This window comes from Neomonachus schauinslandi, chromosome 14 (assembly GCF_002201575.2).
Source record: "Neomonachus schauinslandi chromosome 14, ASM220157v2, whole genome shotgun sequence".
NCBI classification, from domain to species: Eukaryota; Metazoa; Chordata; class Mammalia; order Carnivora; family Phocidae; genus Neomonachus; species Neomonachus schauinslandi.
This window is the reverse complement of record NC_058416.1, coordinates 28,680,788-28,703,017: the sequence shown is the minus strand read 5'-3', so window position 1 is coordinate 28,703,017 and position 22,230 is coordinate 28,680,788. Positions and strand designations below refer to the sequence as shown.

Here is a 22,230-nt window from a genome sequence, read left to right as displayed (position 1 = left end):
ATTATTATTAACACATAGGCATTGTCAGGAGTTGCAGGACCTTAAAAAATGGGATGATGTTATTGAGTTTACTCAGGGCCCCACTGTGTGGGAGAGGTCTATGGGGTCGGGGTGGGGGGGGGGGGGTAGCTACTCTTGTCCGGGAGCAGGACAGCCCTTCCCTGAAGAAAAGGAAGCCTCATAGAGTCCTTGCCACACATCACTGTGCTTGGTCCTTTGGTTCCTGTGATGAAGGGAACAAAGCCATCCAACTTTGCTCCTTCTGCGGTCTGTTATAAAACCTGGGGAGCTTCTTAAAAATAGTTTAAGCCAGGATTAAGTGAGGAACACCACCATCCTACATATTGCCATGGGTTTGAGCTTCTTTTAGAGCTATTTCTAAAGGCCTCCCTGGTGTTTCACAAACTCTTCATCAAGCTGCAGACGCTTTGGGTAGCCTAACACTTGATAAATGCAGAAAAGAAAACACCAAGGTGTCCAGAGTGCACTACTTCATGAATACGGGGGATAGATGCCACCCTACAGTCTCGTTTCACTCTGGGTTTTCATTTCCATTTTCACTTAGCCCTCAACTAGATTCTGATGGCCACTTAGACTACCAAGTTGGGGCAATATGAAGTTTGGGGGGAACCGGTGACCTCAGATGACCGAGTGCAAGTTAATGGGCCCTTAGAGTTCTTATCTGGAATTTTCAAAGGTCTTTCAAAGTTTCAAGTCAGAGCAGCGTCCCTTTCAGAGTTGGTTTTCTTATATCCTCAGAGGGTGCCCTCCAAGGTTGACGGAGCATGTTTTTAATCGGCCTTTGGCTTAGAAACCCACAGTTGACTTCCTGTCCAGTTCAGAGCAAATGATGCCAGGGTCAAACGGAGAGCGAGAGCAGCTCTGAGGTCCACAGGACACCTTTTGAGGAAGCAGGTAGCCCTTCCTAGGAACTGATGATGGACTGTGATCCACAGACGCTTGAGAAATAATTGTAGGCAAAGGCAGCTGAGCTGACCCCAGGTAGGCTGAGGCTTCCACCTTTCCAAGTGCTGGGAGGGTTAAGGATGAATGGGAAGCAGATAGAATTTCAGAACTATGAGCTTAGAGAGATGTTTCCCTGACCCAACTTCTGCCATCAAAAGCACTCCCTTTCATATGCATGGCTCTTTGTTCTTTTCAAGACATCTTGCTAATCACATTTGCCCCCTTGATTCTCCTAAGGAGGGAGAAGCAGTGTATCCCCATTCAGAAGAGGAGGGACTGACACACTGACTTGCTGAAATGATGCAAGGTGGTGGCCCACCTGGGACCCGAAGGCTGTGTTAAAATATGAACAGCATCACACCTGAAGTGACAAGATCTGCTCTGGATCCTGTCCTCACTAGTCCCGGCTAAAGGACCCCTGGCAGGTTATTTAACCTCTTTGAGCCTCAGTAACCTAATCAGGAAAATAGGGATAAAGATGCTTACCCTTCCTACTTCACAGGGGTTGGGAGGATTAAATAATACCAGCTAATTTCTGTAATTGAGCTCTGAGAGGATTTCCATGCTGCCTCCTGGAAACTGGTGCCTGGGATTATTATCGCCATAGCCCGGAGATTAATAACCCTCTGGTGCGATCAGAAATGCCTACAGGGGCCCTTGTGTTCTAAGACAGTTGGGGAATACTTGTTTTCTGCTGTCGAGTTGACTCATAAGAAAAACGTATATATATGTATATACACATCAGTGGAATTATTAGATGCCTTGTATCTGCCATGTATATCTAAGGCTCAAAGTCTCAGGTAATATCCAGTTTGGGCTCACAGATGTAACGGGGCTCAGGAAATGCTCTTCGCTAGGAATGAGAAGAACAAAAGGAGATGCACAGAGTGGGGGCAAGCGGGAGAGAGAATGAGGGGCAGGTGCTCCATAGGGAGCCCCAGTGGCTGAGCAGTGACATTCAGGACAGAATGTTTAGCCTCTCTTAAGAGAAGACCTCCTAGCAGGATTGCCTCTGTCCCAGCAAACCTAGTACATTGTCTAGAATGAGGAAAGTTCTCCACAGCCTATTTGCTCCCAGCCTCCCCTGGATTGCTCCTCTTTCTCTTTCCCGTGATTCCTGGCTCGCCCTGTCCAGCGACCTGTGTGCAGCATGCACCTGGCTGCGTTCTCCAGTGAGCCCCATTTTACGCAATGCTTGCTGATCTCTGCTCCCATCAGACTGGCTTCCTCGCTCACCTTGGGCCCTCTGAATGTGTGTCCGCCTCCGCACCTGGGCTCACTATGTGTTGCTGCCTCCTCTCTGGAAGGTGTCCCGATGGGTCCCTTTTAGCCCAGGCATTTACCTCTTAGGACATCAGACCAGCTCGCAGCTCTGCACCGTGGTCTCCAGAGCACTTTGGGTCTCAAGCACTCGCCTGGCAACCGGCTCACATGGCTTTGCTGTTTGTTGTCACTACCGCCCTGGGCCATGAGTCCTTAAAGAAAGGGACCAGGTTGGCCCCACAAAGCCCTGCCCCTCCTTACAAGTGATTTCTGTGGGGTGAATGAATCACAGAATTTATGCAGACATAGAATATTAAAGGTAAATGTTGTTTAAGGTGCACCGGAACTCTGGACCGTGAAGCAACACAGTGTGTGCCTCTTAAACAGAGTGAGTAAGAACCACTTATGTTAATGGCTTTTTATACTTTTGGCTATCTTTCAGGGGCAATCACCCCCTCCTTCTCTCCCTCCAAGCCTAAGAGGTAATGATGTTTTACCCCATGTACATCCTAACAGGCACTGATTCACTCATTCATTCAATCATCAACCATTTATGAAGTGCCTACTAGAGCAGCATCTCCACACTAGCACACCCAGCTCTTGACTTTCTCTGAAAATTCCAGTTGCTTTTTTTTTTTTTTTTTTTGTCCACCACACTCATTTTGGCACTTAACCATGCAATCTTCTTCGCTGCTTTAGTCCAAGTCCTTCCCCACTCCTTGGTGACTGAGCGAGCCTGGCCGCAGTGGAAAGGAAGCTGGAGCAGAGAAATGCACTCAGCGGGGACAGGTCCTGGGCAAGGCTCATGAGAGGCAGGCTGCAGGCTGGGCTGGCCACCCATTAGCCTATGATGGAGGACAGGCTGAGCTGCCTTTCTAGTCCCTAGCGTGAGGCATCCTGAAGTGAAAGAGTTTGATTGCTATGGAGCGAGGGCACCATTCTGAAATTCTGTGATTGTGTAGCTAAAAATGTCCTGGGGATTTTGAAGCTTTTTTTTTTTTCCTAAAGCTCAGAGCTCCTCAGACCCATTTAATGACACCCCAACAACCATCCAAACCAGTCCCACTGAGGAGTTGTGCACTTTGCTAAGTGTTTGCTGTGGTGGATAAGTTCTAGAAATGGAAATAGGGTCAGCAGAAGCTCCCCTGTTAGAACCAGAGAGCCAGACTTGGGGGACGGGGATGGGGACGGGGAGAGGAGGAGACAGATGGTGGGCTAAGTGCGAAGAAAAACCATTAAGAATACGACAGAGAACAGTGTGGAAGGAAGAAAAGGAAGGATTCTCTACATCTTTTTTGAATACTGGCCCCCTTTGCTGAGCTAACTGCACTGGGACAAGGGAGCTAGTACAGACGGCTTAGAAAATCTGGAGTGTATTCCCTGTCTGGGCTTTGCTACTGCCCCCTGCGCCAAGTAGGCGTCTGGAATCTCTATTTCCATGGACCTCCTGGATCTGGGGGGCTGGGCGTTATTGTTTCGTGTGGATTGCATGGGGCATGAAGGCTGAGGCCATGCCCGTGCTCCTGGCGTGTCTTCTCCATCCCCAAAGCAGAGTCTGCCCTGCTCTGGCCTGTGTTCAGTAACAGCTGGTGAGTGGGTTTCTGTGCATTCTGAGGTCAAAGGAGGTGATCCCCAGTTTGTCCAAAGCCAGGAGCCTCTGTGATTTGGGTTGGGGTGGGATCAGGAACGTCGGGCTTTGATCTGAGGCCCTGTGAAAGTTCAGCAGGAATTCTTGCTCACTGAGGAGCACACTGGTTGGATATTTAGGAAGAGGGAGGTTCTGCAAGCTACCGAAATGTGGCAGTTATGTTTATGCTAAGACTTATGTGGGATAGGAGAGAAGAAAAGCAAGCAACACTATTAGCCTCACTTGGTGAAAAGCAATTTCTTCACTGTTCCTTCTATCTGCCAAAGATTTGCAGTTCGGTCAGTGGAAAGAAGCTGCTTGAGTTTGGACTTGGGGCTGGAGAGATGGGGAGACGGGAGATGCTGAATTTGATGGATCCAACGCAGTAGCCTAATGAGAACGTTGGGGCACCATTGTTGTGCTTGTAGCAGAATAATGAAATCCGGGTGGCACACCCTTGCAGTTGGTGACTCTGCCTGTGACCGATTGTAATTTGAGCAATGAGAGCTTTGATTTTTTTTTTAAGTATGGATTAATAATGGTGGCTAAAAAGAATGATTTGTTGTGAGAGCCCTATGGGCCTTCTTTCTGCTCATTACTTTGTACTCAAGAGCTTCCTTACAGTGAGTTTTTTGATCCACGAATACTTATTAAAATCTCAACATTGCTACTGTGCAAGCCATTGTTCCTGACACTTTAGGTGGAAAAGGTCTGGTAGGAGACATGAGTTTTGCCCTTGGAGAGTGGACAGTATGTCTGTAGAGACATGCATAGCTCCAATGGAAAGCGTCAGTCTGCAGCCAAAGTGGGAGCATGATCTCATGGAATTGTGCTATTTGTGTGATCAGGAGCTGTCAGGGAAGGCTTTGAGGAGGACGTGGTGTTGGGTTTGACAATAGAATTGGAACAGGGGGAGGTTCTTGGTGGGTAGAGTAGCTTTGGTATAGGAGCAGAGGTGGGACAAAGTTCACATGTGAATTTGGCACTGCCACAAGCAAGTGAATGCTACTCATGAACAAGCAGGGCAGCTGGCTGGAGCAGACAGCCCCGATGACGAAGGTCCAGCTGGCTGAGATTGGGGGGGCAGATCACTCATGGGAGTCTTCTTGCTGGTGTGAGGTCTTCTCAGGGGGAAGGACCAAGCCCAGGGCTCTCTAAGTTGGACCCAGTCTAGCTGTCCAGAGTTTTCATTCAAACTCATCAACTTTTCAGCCCTCTGATTCAACAGACTTTGTTTGCTCATTGCCATTTAAACATGAGCGTGACCAGACCCTGATGGGTGCTGGGGGGATGCCAAGAGATGGAGAGGACACTGTCTCTGCCCTCAGTCTGGTAGAAGACTTTGTAAGAACTTATGAAAACCAGCGGAGGAGTAGCAGAGGACAGTGGCCTAGGCCTAACTGAACTGCAGCGGGAGCCCAGGGAAGGCCAGAACGTCAGGGGCTGGACACATCCCAGAGAGCTTCAGGGAGCAGGCGGTGCATGCGCTGAGTCCTGAGCACTGCAACATTCTTGCATAGGTTCAGAGCTATCTTCAGAGAAGATACTCAACTGGGTAATGTAGAGGCAGAAAGAAGACCACTGCCCAGAGACCAGGGTTCTCTGGAATGTCAGGGGACAAAACCGATGAAGTGGGGCCCTGCGAGAAGGCGGCCAAGGCTGCATGTTGAGATGGGAGCCATGACCAGTTTTCAGAATGCAAGGGGAGTAGATGCGGGGAGCAGAAGGATGTGCCAATCAGAGAACGTTCACACATACCACACAAGAGAGAACCCCAACATCTGACTGTCCCATCCACCACTGAGCCTTGTCAGCCACCGACTCTTCAGTCTGGGGTTCAAAAGAGGCATCTTTAGAATAAACAATAAACTACATACAAGCATTCAGAATGGGGATTAGCCACTCTGGGGAACAAAAATGCTCTGCTACTGGCATTCATCAACAGGGGCTTAATGTATAATTGGAGAAAGACATATACAAGTTTTCATAACAATGCAGTATTTAAATGGCAGTTCAGGATTGCTGAAGGAGAAATATAAAGGAAGGGAAATGGAGCTAATATTTGTTTAGCTCTGGTAGGCCTAGCATCCCCTTTGTGGCAGAAACACAAACATGTAGGTGTCAGATTATACTTTATATTCAAACAATAGTGAACAAAGCAATTTTGGAATCAGATGGTTGAGAAGTTGAGGGACTTGAATTAGGACTGAACAGGGAGTGGGGTCAAAATTAGAGGCCCTTGAGAGAAAGACCATGGAATTTGTTATTTGTTGGATTGTTTAGTTTATCCCCTTTGCCTTCAGGTAAGTCTATCATTTTCATCCCCAATTTACAAATGGTAGGGTGGAGGACCAGAGTTTAAGTTGACCACTAACTCTGGGTATTTAAAGACTGGTGGCATTATGAGTCAGTGGAAAGTAAATGACATTTGGAGTCAAAGAGCACTATCTCAGTGATTTAAATTAATTTCTCAACTTTGGTTTTCTTATCTTTAAAATGGGAACATCTCAGGGTTAAATCCAAGAAAAAACCTAAAGCACCCATTATATACTAGATGCATGTTAAAACTTAAGATCATTTTCTTTGCCAGGTGTCACTCTCTCTTCTGCTTGGACAGGAAATATTATGATCACAGTTACTTCTTACAGGTCTACCATATTTCAGCTACTCGGGTGCTATTCTGCATATGTTACTTACTGTTGTCCTTGGACAGTTCTGTGAAAAGACTAGGAGGGCAGGTGAGAGAGCTGATGCCCAGGATTTGAAGCGATGTGGTGAGTCAGATGGCAAAGACTGGTCTTGGAGCTCACATCTGTAGAAGTAGCCAGGGGTGCTCGGTTAAAAGGTGGCATCGCTTTGTATTTTAGAGACGTTATCACGTAAAAGTAAGACTACAGGCTTTGGAATCGTATAAACCCTGAATTTGATTGTGGATCTGGTAGAAATAGTGTGGGCCCTTGAGCAAGTTATCAACCTCTCTGGACTATTATTTCCACATCTGTGAAATGAGGACAGGTCTTCCGTATAGCAGGGCTGCTGTTTCGATTAAACTCATAATGCCTTTTGTGCTCATTGGTTGCGTTTACGCCCTTACTCAGGGCGAGTGCGTGCTTTCCTTGACTGCATGGAGGAGCACAGGCAACAGGTGATACGCCAGAGGTAGAGCTTGCCCTACGAACTTGGGGATTGGCCCAGCCAGAGCTTTAAAGATCTTTCCCCAGGGGCCCCAAGGCTCATGCTGTTGTGTTGTGTTATTGGTTCCCAGAGGAGGCACTGTTTTTGAAGCTAGAGCTGGAACTGTTGGTTAATGCATAATGTGCAGCTTCAGGCCTCAGAAGTTTGATTCTGCTTCTCTCCCTATCGTGGAGATCCCTGAACACCGGGGCTGATCCTTAGTTTTGCATTAGGCTCAGCCAGATGGAGCCACAGACCCAGCACGATCTGTAAGGAGGTGGAAGGTACCAGTCCAGCCTTTGGAGGACTCTGGTTGTCAAGTTGAGGAGACAAGGCTTAGCACCTGAGAATGTCAGAGCTGGAGGGGGTCGCAGAGTTTACCTTATTTCACTCCATTCTACAAATGAGGTTGGGGAGATCCAGGGAGAAAAAGGAACGTTCCCAAGGCCACTAACTCCAGTTGGCAGAGCAGGGAATTGAGCCTGTAATTTGTACTAAACTCAGTCATTTTCCTCTATAAGACAAACTGGGAAGAAGAAAAAAGCAATACTCAAACAACATCAAACACTCAAGTTAGCAGGTGCAAATTAAACTATTTGTATGTGCTTCCCATTGTATCGGGAGATTGGGGAGGTTGGTCTCCAACCCCTGTCCCTCAGGCTTTACTTGGGATCTGTGAAGAGAGGCAGCAATTAGCCAAACACCAGCTTAGATGACACAGACTAGGGAGGAAATCAAATTTACCAAAAAATGTGAGCATCCACCAAGGTGATCCCAGCATGTTCTTTCATAAATATCTTATTTAATCTTCAATTACTTCTCAAAACAACCCTTGAGGTAGGTTTATAACCCAATTTCCAAATGAGACTTGAACAGTGTAAACATATTTTCTAGGAACAGTCACTAAGTGGGAAAGAGAGGCTAAGTAATCTAAACATGTGACATCAGATCGGTGCTACTTCCATTCTTCTTTTCAAGGGGAAACATGGCTTGGACACTGTCTGTCGGATCCTTACTGTGTATGCGCTCCTTGTGCTCTGAAGTGTGTCAGAGATCCATGGGAAACCCAGCCCCTACCCTTGTGGAGTTCCTGGTCTGGTGGGAGAGATAAATAAGTAAATGGAACATTGTAATACAGTTTGCCAAATGCTTTCATAGCAGAATGCCTAGGGAAGTGAGAGCAAGACCATCTGTGAGTGTGTGTGTGTGTGTGCACGTGTGTGCATATGTACACACAAGGGAAAAGGAATGGAAAAGGAAGGTCTAGCCGGCCTTCATGAAGGATGTGAATCTTGACCCAAATCCTGAAGGATGACTTAGAGGTGACAATGTAGAGAAAGGAGAAAGGGCAGCTGGAGGAATTAGTAGGGAATCCCATGAAGTGATGCAAATCAGGGGCCTTGTAGCTCAGCAAACACTGTTGGGGAATGTGGGGGGGGCGTGCAGCACTCAGGGAACACTGCTTGGAGGAGGTGATCTGTGATCAGGAAGGTACCACCCAGGTACATGGTAGAAAAAAGCCACTGAGTCTGACCTTCATTCTTTGCCGTGGGCCACGGTGTGTTTGTAGGGTTAGAGAGCCGTGGTGCAGAGCCACCTTTGCCCTCGCTGATTGAGAGCTGGGTAAGGGTTGGGTCACTTGATCAATTTACCAGTGTTGATGGAGCATTTACTCTGGGTGTTTCTGCAGCAGGAAGGATTTCAGGGACACATCACTCAGAGTCATGGGCAACTGAGTCAAATGGCTTTTGGTGGCCTCTGACACGGTCTCTCATTCAGCATTTACTCAGCGAATAATTTGAAGTGTTGCTCCATGGATCAGGGGGTGGACTAGACTCTGGGGATTCCATGGTGAGCCAAACAGACATAGTTTTTGCCCTCGGGGACTTACCATCTTGTGCGGGAGGAGATGGGGTGCAGAGTTACAGGCAAGAATGGCACGAGTGTTTATAAAATATAATAAATGCCAGTGAATAAAAGCTCTGTGCTGTAAAGGCACAAAATAGGGAGTCCTGATCTGGCTGTGAAGCTCAGGGAAGTGCCATTTGACCTGGGCCTGAGTAATGAAGACAGGAAGACTTGGCTCAGGCCAAGTCCATCAAATGGGAAAGACAACTCCTGACTCCCCACCTAAATACCTTAGGTGACATAAAGAAAGATGAACACTCATCCACCCCCAAAACCAAAGGCAGACTATCAATCTCTTGAAAGTATCTGAGAAGGGATGCTTATAACTTTAGGCCAGTGAGCCTAGGTGGAACTACATTAGCTTCCCTAGCTGTCACGAGGTAGGATTACCCTCCATCCTTTTGCACCATTTGCCTGTTTGCCTTCCAAGATCGGAAACTCCTAATTTCTGTCAACCAGAAAAACTGGCAGTTGTCGGGTCTCCTGCATGGGCAACTTTAATAAGGCGACTGGAGATGGTTTCCTTCCTACCGGCGTTATACGTAATCTCAAAAGTCTACAGCTTTCAGGAAACAAATGGAAAAGACAGAGGGAGGGAGGTTTGGGAGGAGTGGAAGCAGGGCATTGACTTCTAGGCAGAGACGGCTCCTCAAGTCCAGCTCTGAGGGAGACATAAAGAGCCCTTGTCACAATGCCTTTTGGGCATTTCAGCTCTTCAGAGTGTCAAAGAATCCGGCAGAAGAAGCCCCAGAGTCCAGCAAAACAGTCGCAGGTAGATGTCTATTGTCAGTGGCTTCCTAGTAAATGCTTAACGCCCTGTTCTCCAGATTTGGTTTTCAGCTGCTATTTGTGGAGTTTGCTGATTCCTGTGGTGTAAACGCTCCGGCCGTAGCCAATTTTCAAGCAACCAGCCTGACCCCATTGCATGTGGGGCTGGGAAGAGAGACCCAGGAGAGGCCCTCAGGAGCCCCTCAAGCCTCGCTCTAGCACATGGCTGTTACGTTCGCCAGAATCCGAGAGGGTGGGATCACCGATAACAGCAACAGCCCTAGACAAGAAGGATTTGACCTCCTTCCAGATGGACGGACAAAAGAGACAAAAGCAGCCCGGTGCTTTCTCTGTAGGTCCAGGTTGCTCTGTAGGATGCTCTCCTCATTGAGAGCATGAGCAAAGAGGAAGAACCAACATGAGGCCTTAGAGGGAAAAACACCCAAGTAAGGTAAAAGGAGCAGTATCATGAAAATTAGTTACTACAACTGCAGAATAAGAATTTTAGGGAGCTGCCAGACATCTGCAACAGGAAGAAGCGCGACCCTGGTGGGCTAGAATCACAACGTAATAGGGAGGGAGAGGGCCGGGATGAAAAGGCATCAGAGTCAGCTGGAAGGAGGATGAATGAGGTAGAGAAAGAAGGCCAGGATACGAGCTGTGTAATAGCAGAGTGAAATGTCCACGGAAAATAGAATTACTTTGCTATTATGGAAGGTAGTTTAGGGTTTGCTCTCCCACAGTGCAAAATCAAGAAATGAAAACAGTGAGAGAGAAAATGAGGGCAACGGAGGACAGAAATGGGAGCTCTAAAGTGAGGATTATGGGGAAAAACTGAGAAAGAAGCCTGAACCATTGAATAGAAGAAATACCTAAAGGAATGATCAAAGAAGATATTCCCAAACTAGGAAGAACCTGCCTCTGTAAATCCAAAAGGCTCATTGTGTTGTGGGAAAAATGAAAGAGATCCACGCTGTACTCATTTTGTCATTAATAAAATTCTAACATAATGGAAGGAAAATCTTTGACTATAACAGCATAAAAGAAGTTGCCTACAAAGGAAACAGACCAGGCTGGCCTCCCTCCATTTTCTCCTCTGTGACTTCAAATGTTAGAAGAAGTCTTCAGAGTTTTGAGGGGGAGAGGTCCTGGCCTAAGGATTATGCTTTTACAGGTAAAGATGGGAGAAGTGCCTTATGGGGATTTGCAGAGCAGAGAGCCAACTGAGGTGGGGCTGTAGGGGAAGAGTTCTGGGGGAGTGGAGAAGGTCAGGAATGAGGCAGAGGACTCTTCCCATACTTGTGATGGTTTGCCTTTAAGACTGTATGGGGTGCAAGTGTTATTTTTATTTTTATAAGGAACATGTGGTTCTATTAAAAAAAAAAAAGATAAAAGCCATAACCTAATAAGGTAGATCAGGAAGACATTTATTCCATCTTGTTGATGAGACATCAAGGCTGAGAGAGTGCTTCTGAAGGCTCCTACTTGACAGGATTAGGTCCAGAATCCACATGTTTTGACTTCTGTTAAATATGCCACGAGCTCTGCCAGTTCCACCATATTGTCTCTTTGGAAGGCGACAGTCCGGCTGATGGATGGCCTGCATGTGGGTGGTGCCCTGGGAGCAGAGCAGATGGGAGAGGTGGATGATTGTGGGAAGCTGTGTTGGTTTGTTCATTTCTTAATTTGGTCAACCAGCATTTCTTGAGTGTCCGGTATGTGTTGGGCACTGTGCTAGGCATGGGGATTGCAGACATGAATCAAATGCCACCTACGTGTATTCTTCTGAGACTCAGTGTACTGCTGTGAGGGAGAAAGATGAAACACAGAGTTCTGCTTGGTCAAGGCCGGAGGTAGGGGTAAGCACATACATTATGCAAAGCCTAAGCCCATCAGAATCATCTGGAGGACTTGGGAAAAGCCAGAAGGCGAGACCCCACCCCTGGAGCTCTGATTCAGTAGGTGGAGCCCAAGAATTTGCATTTCTTTCTTTTTTTTTTTTTTAAAGATTTTATTTATTTATTTGAGAGAGAGAATGAGATAGAGAGCATGAGGGGGGGAGGGTCAGAGAGAGAGGCAGACTCCCTGCTGAGCAGGGAGCCCGACGTGGGACTCGATCCCAGGACTCCAGGATCATGACCTGAGCTGAAGGCAGTCGCTTAACCAACTGAGCCACCCAGGCGCCCAAGAATTTGCATTTCTGCCACCAAACTCTGGGATTAGTTAAGAGTTCCCGAGGCTTCGGGCTTAGGAAAAATTCATCCATCTTGCAGATTTGGAGGTTAGAGAGGATGTATTCCTTGGGACTCATTTAGGTTCTGAGACACATCTAGCCAAGCAGGATTCCCCTGGTCCCTCAGAGAAATAATTCTGAAGGTCCACACTATCTAATTTGGAGTGCCCCCATAGGTCTGTGGCTGTGCAGGGTAAAGTTAGAGTCTTGATTCTGGAAGAACCCTCTCTCCATTCATTGCTGATCTAAGTATGGAGTAAGGGACTCCAAGTGGCCTGTGTTAACAGTCACTGTGAATGGCAGAGCCAGGAGTAGAGGGCAAGTTCCCGGATGCCCCCCCCCCCCGCACCGTGTTCCTTTCCAACATCACCACCCTGCTTCTCACCCCTCTGTTTCCGTTAGACCTGCTGGGCAGTTATTTCCTCAGCAAGTTTGATTACTCCTATCCCCTGCCACCAGGTCCTGCAGGCAGCCACTGAAGGGTTAACTTCAGTTGGACCCGGAGCCCCGAGCCAAGTACAGAGTGTCCATTGTGCGCCCGCCCCCTCCGCCCCCTCCGGAGGAGTGCTGACTGCTGGAATGTGACAAGGCAGAAGGTTTTCACCTTGCATCGTTGGCTTCCCTCCTCTGTGAGTGTGCTAGTGGGTGCATGTGCTCACGCTCACATGATGGTAGGGGTGCACCACAACACAACTCTCAGTTGTCTCCCAGACTCACCAAAAAAGTGAACTGTGAATTTGGGTTGGCCGGTCTGTGCTGGGAGAAGGCAGAGGGAGAACAACAGCTTTGTGTGCTGCTGAAGTAAACAGACAGGTTAGGTTTCTTTGCTCTTCCCTTTTGAAGACTTCTTTTTATTTTTTTTAAGGTGAGGGGTGCATGTGGACTTGGGGGGCTGGATAATAACCCTCAGCATGGACCTTGGATTTTGCAGAGGGCGCTTGGGCGGGCAGAGCTGTAGTTGGAGTCCTTAGAACCACAGGACTTGGAATAGCTGTCAGGGGGCTAATTCATTTTCATTCAGAAAGAACTTGAAGTCCTTCAAGTGCCCAATCCTGCACTGGGTGCTGAAGCGAATGTAAGAGCTGTACAACCACAGTTGGTCTCAGCCTGAGCCTGAATTGCAATCGAGGAAGGAAAATAAGATTCGTGTACTCAAAACAGCAAGAAGACAATGCCAGACTAGTATTTAGTGGAAAGCTATGCAGCCGGGTGCAGTGTAAGTCAGGCCAGGGAGCGAATGCTGTGGTCCAGAGTTTATAAAATGTTGCCATGGAGAAGTGAAGGCTTGGGCATGACCTTGGAATAAGGGAAGGCTTGGGTCTGTATGTTTGTTTGTTCCTTTGCGCAACAAACATTTGGTGAGGACCAACTTACCAGTCATTGCATGGGTGGGTGGAAGGAGATACAGAAACGATTCTATAAAAATACCAAGGTGGAAGAATTCTATGTGTGTAATGCCACTGTGGAGACTGGTTTGATTTGAACAGGGAATGTGAGTTCCAATGAGCCCTAGGACTGGATTCTTCAAGTGAGACCAGTGTGCAAAGTCTGGAAGTGATGTGTTCCTGAACACTGGGATGATTTGAAACTGCATTACTGTTTGATCTCTGGTATTTATCATGTCATACTCAGACTGGTCTGGTTCAGGTCCCCGTGCAGCAAGAATTGAATTTCAGCTGAGCCTCCTCATGGTCTCCCTGCCTCTACTATCAGGTTCTATTAATCCATCCCTTACACTACATGCTGGAATTATCTTCCCAAAGCACGGTTTTGATAGTGCCCCTTTCCTACATCCCTTAAATGGCTTCCCATTACCTGTAAGATAAAATCCAGCTCACTAGCATTGCATGCAAGGGTGTTCGTGATCTGGCTGTAACCTTTTATCTCCAGCTTTACCTTTCACCAGTCCCCAATTTGTACAGCATCTCCTGGCTGAACATCAACATTCTCTTTCCTGAGCATGACCCTGCAGGTTCCTGCCCCAGGCCTTGCCTCATGCTGTCCCTTGTGTCTTCCTTCTTACCACTCTACCTGCTGAAGCCCCTGAAGGTCAAAGCCATTTTCTGTGCTCTCCTTGAAACCTTTCTGTGTGCTTTCCCATCGATTTATCTCTACTTTGCCCAAGGGGGAAATGTTTTCTCTTTCCTTTGTTTCTCTCCTTTACTATAGGACATGTAAATATCTGCTCTGTTTCAGTTATTTTCCAGATCTCTCTTCAAGAACATAAGCTCCCTAAGGAAAGAGATTGTATTTCCATTGTTATTTTAGGGTCTTGACTGGAGGAGCACTGAAAAACAGATTGTTGGATTTTCATGTTTTGTGGACCTCTTATGACTTGAGCTTTAAGTGTTGGAGCACGGTCTTCTACAAATTAGTTAATGATTTATACCATCAACCCTAAGGAACTCTTTTTTTTTTTTAATTAGATTTGGTTACTTTTATTTTTAAAAAATTTTTTTTATTGTTATGTTAATCCCCATACATTACATCATTAGTTTTAGATGTACATCAACCCTAAGGAACTCTTACAAGGAAATCTTTTTTTAATGGAAGATACTGTCTTAATAATATGCCCATTTCACACTGCTATCCATTCCTCTAAAGTTAGATTTCATCATCTTCTGTTTCAGCACAGAACCTGCAATAGACGTTCAAAGTTCCAAATGGATTTAGTCTAGGAACTTTTAGTGGAGAACTTGCCTCACTTTTTCCCTGACACAAGGATAACTTTGTAGGCTGTGCCAGGGAATTAAAATGTACACTGAAGATTCTTGCCAGAGGAAGTAAACCACCAGACACGACCACGAAAAACATGGCTTGCAGTTTGGATGGATTTGGGGTACAAGCTGAGAAAGATCTTTTGGACAATTGCTGCTTGTCAACAGGAACACTTTCTGAGGCATCCGGATGTCTCCTCCAACATCTAGTATGGTCCTTGACACCAAAATGAATGTTGACTTGAATACGGCTTTTTAAAAAATTATATAAAGTTTTAGGGAGGTAGGCAAATCAGTCTAGATGAGACAAATGATCTTATAAGTAAAAGAATCTTTCATTGTCATCGGGTCTCACTGCCCTCCCCAGCCCCTAAGTGGGGACTTGGTCCATTTGGAGCCTGGGGCACAGGTGGCTGTTCAGTCTTTGTGTGACAAATTCAGTGAAGATGCTCTTACTCTCACTCGGACAGCCTCTTCTCTTCTAGAAATGCTGCGTTCATCGGCTTTTCCCCTAAGAGGATGCAGTTGTAAATGTGTCTTTCTGTAGGGCCGAGCAGTTTCCAGGAGCCGAGTACGCACCTGGGCGCCTCTGGGGAGCAGGTTCATGTTGAAACCCTGGCTGTCTTGCTGGCTAGCTTCCTCGCAGGATGTCAGCTGAAAATGTCCTGATTCCAGAGGGAGAAAATACGTGGCCAGTCTCCAGGCTCCGTTTTTCACTGTTCTGAATGTGTCTTTGCAGTTGTTGTTGGGCATTTTCTGGTGGGCACATGTGCTGGTTAATACCTTACATTGCTGGGCTCCAAGGTAGAAACCGAAGGTGTGGGGTAATGTCTTCTGCTGGGAAACCTCAGAGTTCTGAGCCATTTAAGAAGGCTTGAGTGTGATCTTACCTGCAGCCTAAGGGTGGAAGGAGACAAAGCCTTGAAGTTTTGTGCGGCCTCAGGGCTCTCAATTTTCTCTTGAGGAGGAGCATTGGGCTTCCTTTGGGGCTTTGAAAATGATGAGTCTGAAACTGGGAATAATGGGACATGTGGTGAGTAAGGGTGAGGGATAGTTTAGCTGATCCTATGACGGTCTAAAGAGAACCTGACTGATGTTTCTGGTTTCCTCTGGGAGGAAGGCAGAATCAAAGATCCCCGGGGGTGGGGAGAGGTGGGGAGGGGCGGTGGGGAGAGCCATCCCTGACCTTTCCAAAGGCCTGTGAAATGCTCCCTCTCTCTCTCTTTCTCTTTTTTGTTGTCGTGTAGACAGAATGCTACTTCATTTCAGGACCAGAAAGGGAATTAAAACTGTCTTGGATGGCTATTTTTATCTAAATAATTGATCATGATGAAATATCTTTTGTGTGGACAGAAACATTTTTTAGCAATTGTTTTGCATTAATCACAGCATTCAAAGTGCTTTTCCACTGAACTCTTTATGCTTTCCTCTTTCAAGCCTGCATCTAAGCTTTGCGTCTGTTTTAAGAAATAAAGATAATTTTGTGTAATTGAAATAATTTAGCATGAAAAATGATAAAGAAAGAATGGTCAGGAGGTTAGGTGAGTGTCCTTCCACCAAGATGACAGAGGGTTTCACCCTGACAGCTCGGGGGGTGGGCGGTGTTGTGTTCAGTTTGCAAACTGTTCTTCACGTGTGAGAGGGAAGTGGTGCAAGAAGCCAGCCCAGTGCCGTTCCCACAGACCTGCCTCAACACTTCAGACTTCCCTTTTGTCATGGTTGGTTTTGGTGGTGACTCAGCTCGCTGTGGCTTCAGTATAAAAAACGTCTAGCTTGTTATTGGACTGGAGGACTGGCTTCTCTTCTCTTTATTCTTGGGCCCATAGCCATAAAAATTAACAATTCAATGAAGGGCTCTGTGTGTGTGTGCGTGTGCGTGTGCGTGTGTGCGTGTTTCCCTCACTGCCAATAGAATCCAATTTGGGGATATGCATGTTCTGTTTGATTTTTTTCCCATCACTTTTTTTTTTTTTTCTGATGGCCATAGATTAGAGGGAAGGGGCTTCTGGAACTTAGGTTGAGTTCCTTTTGAGGTCATTTTCCTTCCTGCCACGTCTAATTAATGTCTCTGCTTCTCAGTTGCAGATCTGACCTCTTCTGAACACGTGGCTGTGTCTGCATCCCTGGGACTCTGAACCCAGCAGCTGGACCACTTTGTCCTTGGGATTTTGGACGTCCTCTTTTCTCACCTTTCCCTTTTCCCCTCTTCCGTCCCACCTCCTGAGAACTCCTGAAGACTGTAGGATTGTCATGGAGTCCAGGGAGATCTTAAGCAGCTCCCGGCAAAGGGGGGACGAGTCGGAATTCCTGCCTGTCTCCTCAAACAAGCCCCCAGCTGCTCCTGGCTGTGCAGGCGAACCTTTGCTCTCTGCTCCAGGAGCTGGGAAGGGGATCCCAGTGGGTGGAGAACGCATGGAGCCGGAGGAGGAGGATGAACTGGGCTCAGGGCGAGATGTGGATTCCAACTCAAATGCAGACAGTGAGAAATGGGTTGCAGGAGATGGCCTGGAAGAACAGGAATTTTCTATCAAGGAGGCAAACTTCACAGAGGGGAGTCTGAAGCTGAAGATTCAGACCACCAAGCGGGCTAAGAAACCCCCAAAGAATCTGGAGAACTATATATGCCCGCCTGAGATCAAGATCACCATAAAGCAATCTGGCGACCAGAAGGTGTCCCGTGCTGGGAAAAATAGCAAAGCCACGAAGGAGGAGGAAAGAAGCCACTCCAAAAAGAAGGTAGGGAACCCTGTTTTGTAGGCTTTTTGTTTATTCATTTTTGCCATTCTCCCTCCAACTGTTAAAGGTCTGTGTGCTTATTACATATTTATTTTGGAATTATCAATCTCTTTGATGGAATACTTAGTGCCCTCCAGGAGAAATGCCTCTGATATCTTGGTACAGTGTCTAATTTATTATTATATCTTCTACCCACATGAAAATCAATAGCCTCTAGAATTATAATTCTGGAGCATTCCTATTTATTGTGTAGCCACCAATTGATTGGGTCGGACCTGGCTAACCTGTGACAAAATATTTGCATCTTTTCGTAGAGTTAAGCGTGGGATGTTAAAAATTTTTGGTCAATCATAACAGTCAAGAACCTATATAACCTCCTTTTGGTTTCAGTTACTGCTGTAAGTCTTTCTAAAATAGGCAAGTCACTCACTGGACTGAGGAAGCCATCTTCATAGGATTTAGGCTGCTAGAAGGCTAAAAGATCATTGCTCTGAAAACCAATGGTGAGCCCTGGAGCTCAAGCTAGAGAAAGAAAAATCTCTTTCCCTAATCACTGTTTAACACAGTGTAGATTTTTTAAGACTGGGCATTGAATACACTCAGTTGGTTGTCATTTTCCTCCTAAAAGTCAAACAGGTGACAAGCAGCTCTCTAGGTGGTGTCATTTGGTTGGGAATGAATGGGTCTAGGTTTCATGGTATTTATATCACATCGTGTTTATATCACAGTGACCTCCCTTCTTGGGAGGGGTATGGCACTCAGCCATGATAGCAGGGGATGGCCGTAGTCTGGGAAGTGTTTGTCCCCAAAATTGTCTGGGGCTGGTGAATGCCTCTGAAAGGGGCCCTGTTGTTTTCAGAGGTTTTAGATTCAGAGTGGTAAGAGTTCATCAGTGTCTTTGTAACTTTCCCCCACATCTGATTTGTTTGGGCTCTGGATATGATGGATTAGCTAAAAATAGCACATATGAATGACCCTCTCTCCTTTATGACTCAGAGATAATCTGTAACATTTATGTTTCTAGTGGTTTTTGAGCTTCTCAGAAGTCGCTCTCAATAGAACTGCTAGGAATCATGTTCTTTCTTTGGTGTAGGGCTTGTGTCCTTCCTCATGCTAAGTGTGTTGGCTGATATGTTGCATTTAAAATCCAAAGACTTGAATAAGAAGAGATTTCCTAGGGTGACCAGTGCCTTTCAGTTTGTTCAGACTATCCCAGTTTTAAAACCCAAAGTCCTACATCCAGGAACCCTTTCAGTCTTGGGCAAGCCAAGACAGTCGGTCGTCTTATTTTGACATTTGGAACATGCAGTAATTTTTAGAAGTTGTCTTGTTTTTACAGAACTTAGAGGTAGTGCTTTCCCTCCCCTGTCCTCATGACAAGTTGTGGTGGTTTCTGGGGTCTCTGTCATAAAACCAAAGATTCTCTAGATGCTTGTGGAACCTCCTGAAATTCTTGGAAGAGAATGCAACAGTTCAAATTAGGCTCCACTTAGAAAGTGAGGCTTTGCTTTGGAGTCGGGTCTCTTCAGCTTTGAAAATGAGTATCTTTGTCTCTGGCCACCGAGATGGCCGGTTCTTTGTGTATTGTTGGATTTTTGTGTGGGTGGGCAGTCTCGAAAACTGTGGTAACTGTTTTCGCTCCATCCCCCTCACTGCCAGGACTTGAGCAACAGCCCACGGTTTGGGGTGTGCAAACTCAAATTCATTACCCTAGAAAGAGCTACGTTGTCCTGATCAGATATGACCTTACCTACAGCCACAGGACTGTTCCCAGAGATAGCCTTCTGCCTCTTTGAATGCCCCAGAATAAAATTCTGGATTTTGTGACACGGGGATGATTTCAAAGCTACATTGTGCAGTGGACCTCCATCCTCATATCTGAAATTCTCAGGCTTGTCGTCCTCACCCAAAAAGCCGGATGCCCTTTGTGTGCTTTATTGGAAAGAGAGGTGAAATCACTTCTTTAAATGTGTGACTTACGAAGTAAGTGTTTCTAAGTCTTAGGAATTGGAAAGGAGAGAAGGGAAGGGGAAGGACTGAAATTTAGCTCACAGTGCTGCATTATGCTGACACTATAAAGGGAGGATCTATAAAAATTTTAAATTCCTAAGCTTGCTTCACATTGCACTTCTCCATCCTTCCTACCTTTATTTATGCCTGGAGCTATTACTTTCCAGAAATGAATGCATGAAGTTATCAGTACTGAGTTTTAATCACTTGATAGATGATAGAAACATTCTCTGATCTCTATTGGATTAGAGTGTTAACTTTATTACTCTGCAGAGTTCCTGTTGGTTTGAAAAGACGGAGTTAGCAAAAGCTGAACTTGAGGTGAAGTAGAAACCGCGCTTACCGTTTCAGTGCTTGGAAGAATTCACTTATTCGTATGAATGTGAAATATGTGATCAGTAACTGGGAATGGGGAAAGGATGAGGATGGTATTTGGTAAGCAATGAGTGTCTGACTTTAAAATCTAGTCTTCTGGATTTTTTTTTTTTTTTTTTAAGCAAACTCTACCCCCAACGTGGGGCTCAAACTCATGGCCCTGAGATCAAGAGTCTCATGCTCTACTGACTGAGCCAGCCAGGTGCCCCCCACCCTTTTTTTTTTTTAATGAGGCAAGCCACTCATTGAAGTATTCATGGAGTGGCCCCTGGGACCCAGGTCCTACGTTGGGAGCGAGGAGGGAGGCTTTGTTGAGCTGATCCTTGAGTTGGTAGAGATGCCCACTTGGGAGTCACCTGAATATACATGCTGACTTGGAGCAGGGGTCGGCAAACTGTAGTCTGTGGGCCAGATCTAGCTCCTGGCCTGTTTTTGTATAGCCCGCAAGCAAAGAATGGTTGGAAAAAAATCAAACAAAGAATAATATTTTGTAACATGTGAAAATTATATGAAATTCAAATTTCAGTGTCCATAAATACAGTTTTATTGGACCGGAGCCACATCCATTTGTTTACATTTTGTCTGTGACTGCTTTTGCACTAAAACGGCAGAGTGGAGTGGTTGTGACAGAAACTGTATGTCCCACAGAACTCAAACTATGTACTATCTGGCCTGTACCAAAGGGGGGAAAAATATATATATATATGTATATATATATTTATATGTATTTGTTGAGCCTTGGTTTAGGGAAAGGACATAGAGTTTCAGGATAACAAGGATTTTGTTCGGTTTTGATTTTAATGATTCCACCTCCAAACTTGGAGGCTGGGGGAAATTGGGTGCTACATCATTATGTGCTTTTTTTTTTTCAGACCAATTAATTTTATTCAAGTCATTGTTTGACAGCCTTAGGCAAAGATAGCTCATATTGGATCCCAAATGATTTTCTTTTTCATTGGTTTTTGTAAAAAGCATACTCCTTAGGATAATGATAGCATTCCTTACATATCACAGCTAGTGTTTTGCTAGGCTAACTGTATTTCTGTGTGTTCTGCTACTTTGGGGGGAAGATGTATACGTGTGGCATCCTCAAGAGCTTTATTCCAAGTTTCAAACCTAACACCAATCCTCCAAACTGGAGAGAGCCATTATAGCTGTCCAGGCAACATGGCCCCTTGAGTGGTAGGATGGTAGGAGGGGACCCATGAAGATACCTCTTCACTGGCTCAAGGATGCATGGACTCTTTCTAACCAGGGGTCAGCTCTCCTCTCTTCCATATGAAATTAGGATGGCCACTGAAAATGGAAGTGGGTTTATGGTGAATGCATTTATGTGAGGTGTAAGAGCAACATTTGGTGAGAAGTGGAGGCTAAGAAGAGCATTCAGAATATATTCCAGGACCTCAGAATTGTCCTTTGGATGGACCTGCTTTGCAGATGGACTCAGTAAAGGCAACTCCCTCCTTACATCGTTGCATGTTAGAGTCAGCCAGGCAAGTGATGAAGTAACATAAGCTTCATGTACTTCCCTTCTAGGTCACTCAATCCAAACAATAGAAAACATGAGACTGAATCTCTAGAAGCAAGTATAGCATGTGAGCATAGAATGTTCCAACAGTGACAGGTTTTTGAAAAGCTCTCAGGTGGGCAGAGCTTAGCAGCTCTCCTCTTTCCTGCGGACTTCCCGTGGGAGTCAGGGACTCCCATCCAGATTCAACAGCATGAGAGGAAGAGGGGACTCTTAGACCGGCTCCCTTCAGTGACCCAGGCTGGGAAATGTGGGTGGTAATCTGCACCAACTGGCTTGGTGGCTTTGCATCTGGAGTATAACCTTGTTGAAGCCCCAGTTTCTTTATCTGTCAAATAGAGAAGGTAATTTCCACATGATATAACTCAATGGAAGATTTTAGGAAAAATGGGTAATCGACAGAGCACACATCGTAATAAACAGTTCGGATCTATGGAGCTATGTGGCAGGCCCTCTGCTAGCTATTTTATATGGATTCATCTTCACTGTTAGTCCTTACAACAGTCCTGCCAGGCAGATACTACCTACTTACAGATGAGGAAATTGAGGCTCATTTGCTTCAAAAAAGCAGGAACCCAAATGGGCAGGGTTGGTCTTTGAAGCCGGTTCTTCTGTATGCCAAACCTAAGGCTATATTCCAGTCCCAGAGTGACCACACTCTAAAAGACCTCTGGAAGGTAGGATCTAAGCACTGGGACATGTCTTGCACATCTTCCATATAAGTTAGGGTGACAGGATCATCATCTGGTATATTGTCCTTAATTCCAAGTGTTCCAGGATATTGGAGAGAAAATTCAAAGCCTCATGAGTTAAAGTTTTGGGTTTTTTTCCTTTGTTCTGCTTTTGACCAAAATACAACTTCTTTGGATTTAGTTTTCCCTTTTCCCAGCTTCATCAGGAGAACCTCTTTCCTCCAACAGCAAGG

The 22,230-nt window shown here is 45.9% G+C and overlaps 1 protein-coding gene across 1 annotated transcript in view; it reads left to right on the top strand.

Moving 5' to 3' along the window:
- The first annotated feature begins 16,906 nt into the window (after positions 1-16,906).
- SETBP1 (SET binding protein 1) overlaps positions 16,907-22,230 on the top strand; it is a 335,683-nt gene continuing 330,359 nt past the window's right edge. The window contains exon 1 of the mRNA XM_021686205.2: positions 16,907-17,392. Coding sequence (XP_021541880.2) covers positions 16,907-17,392 — 486 coding nt within the window. The remainder of the gene's footprint in view (positions 17,393-22,230) is intronic.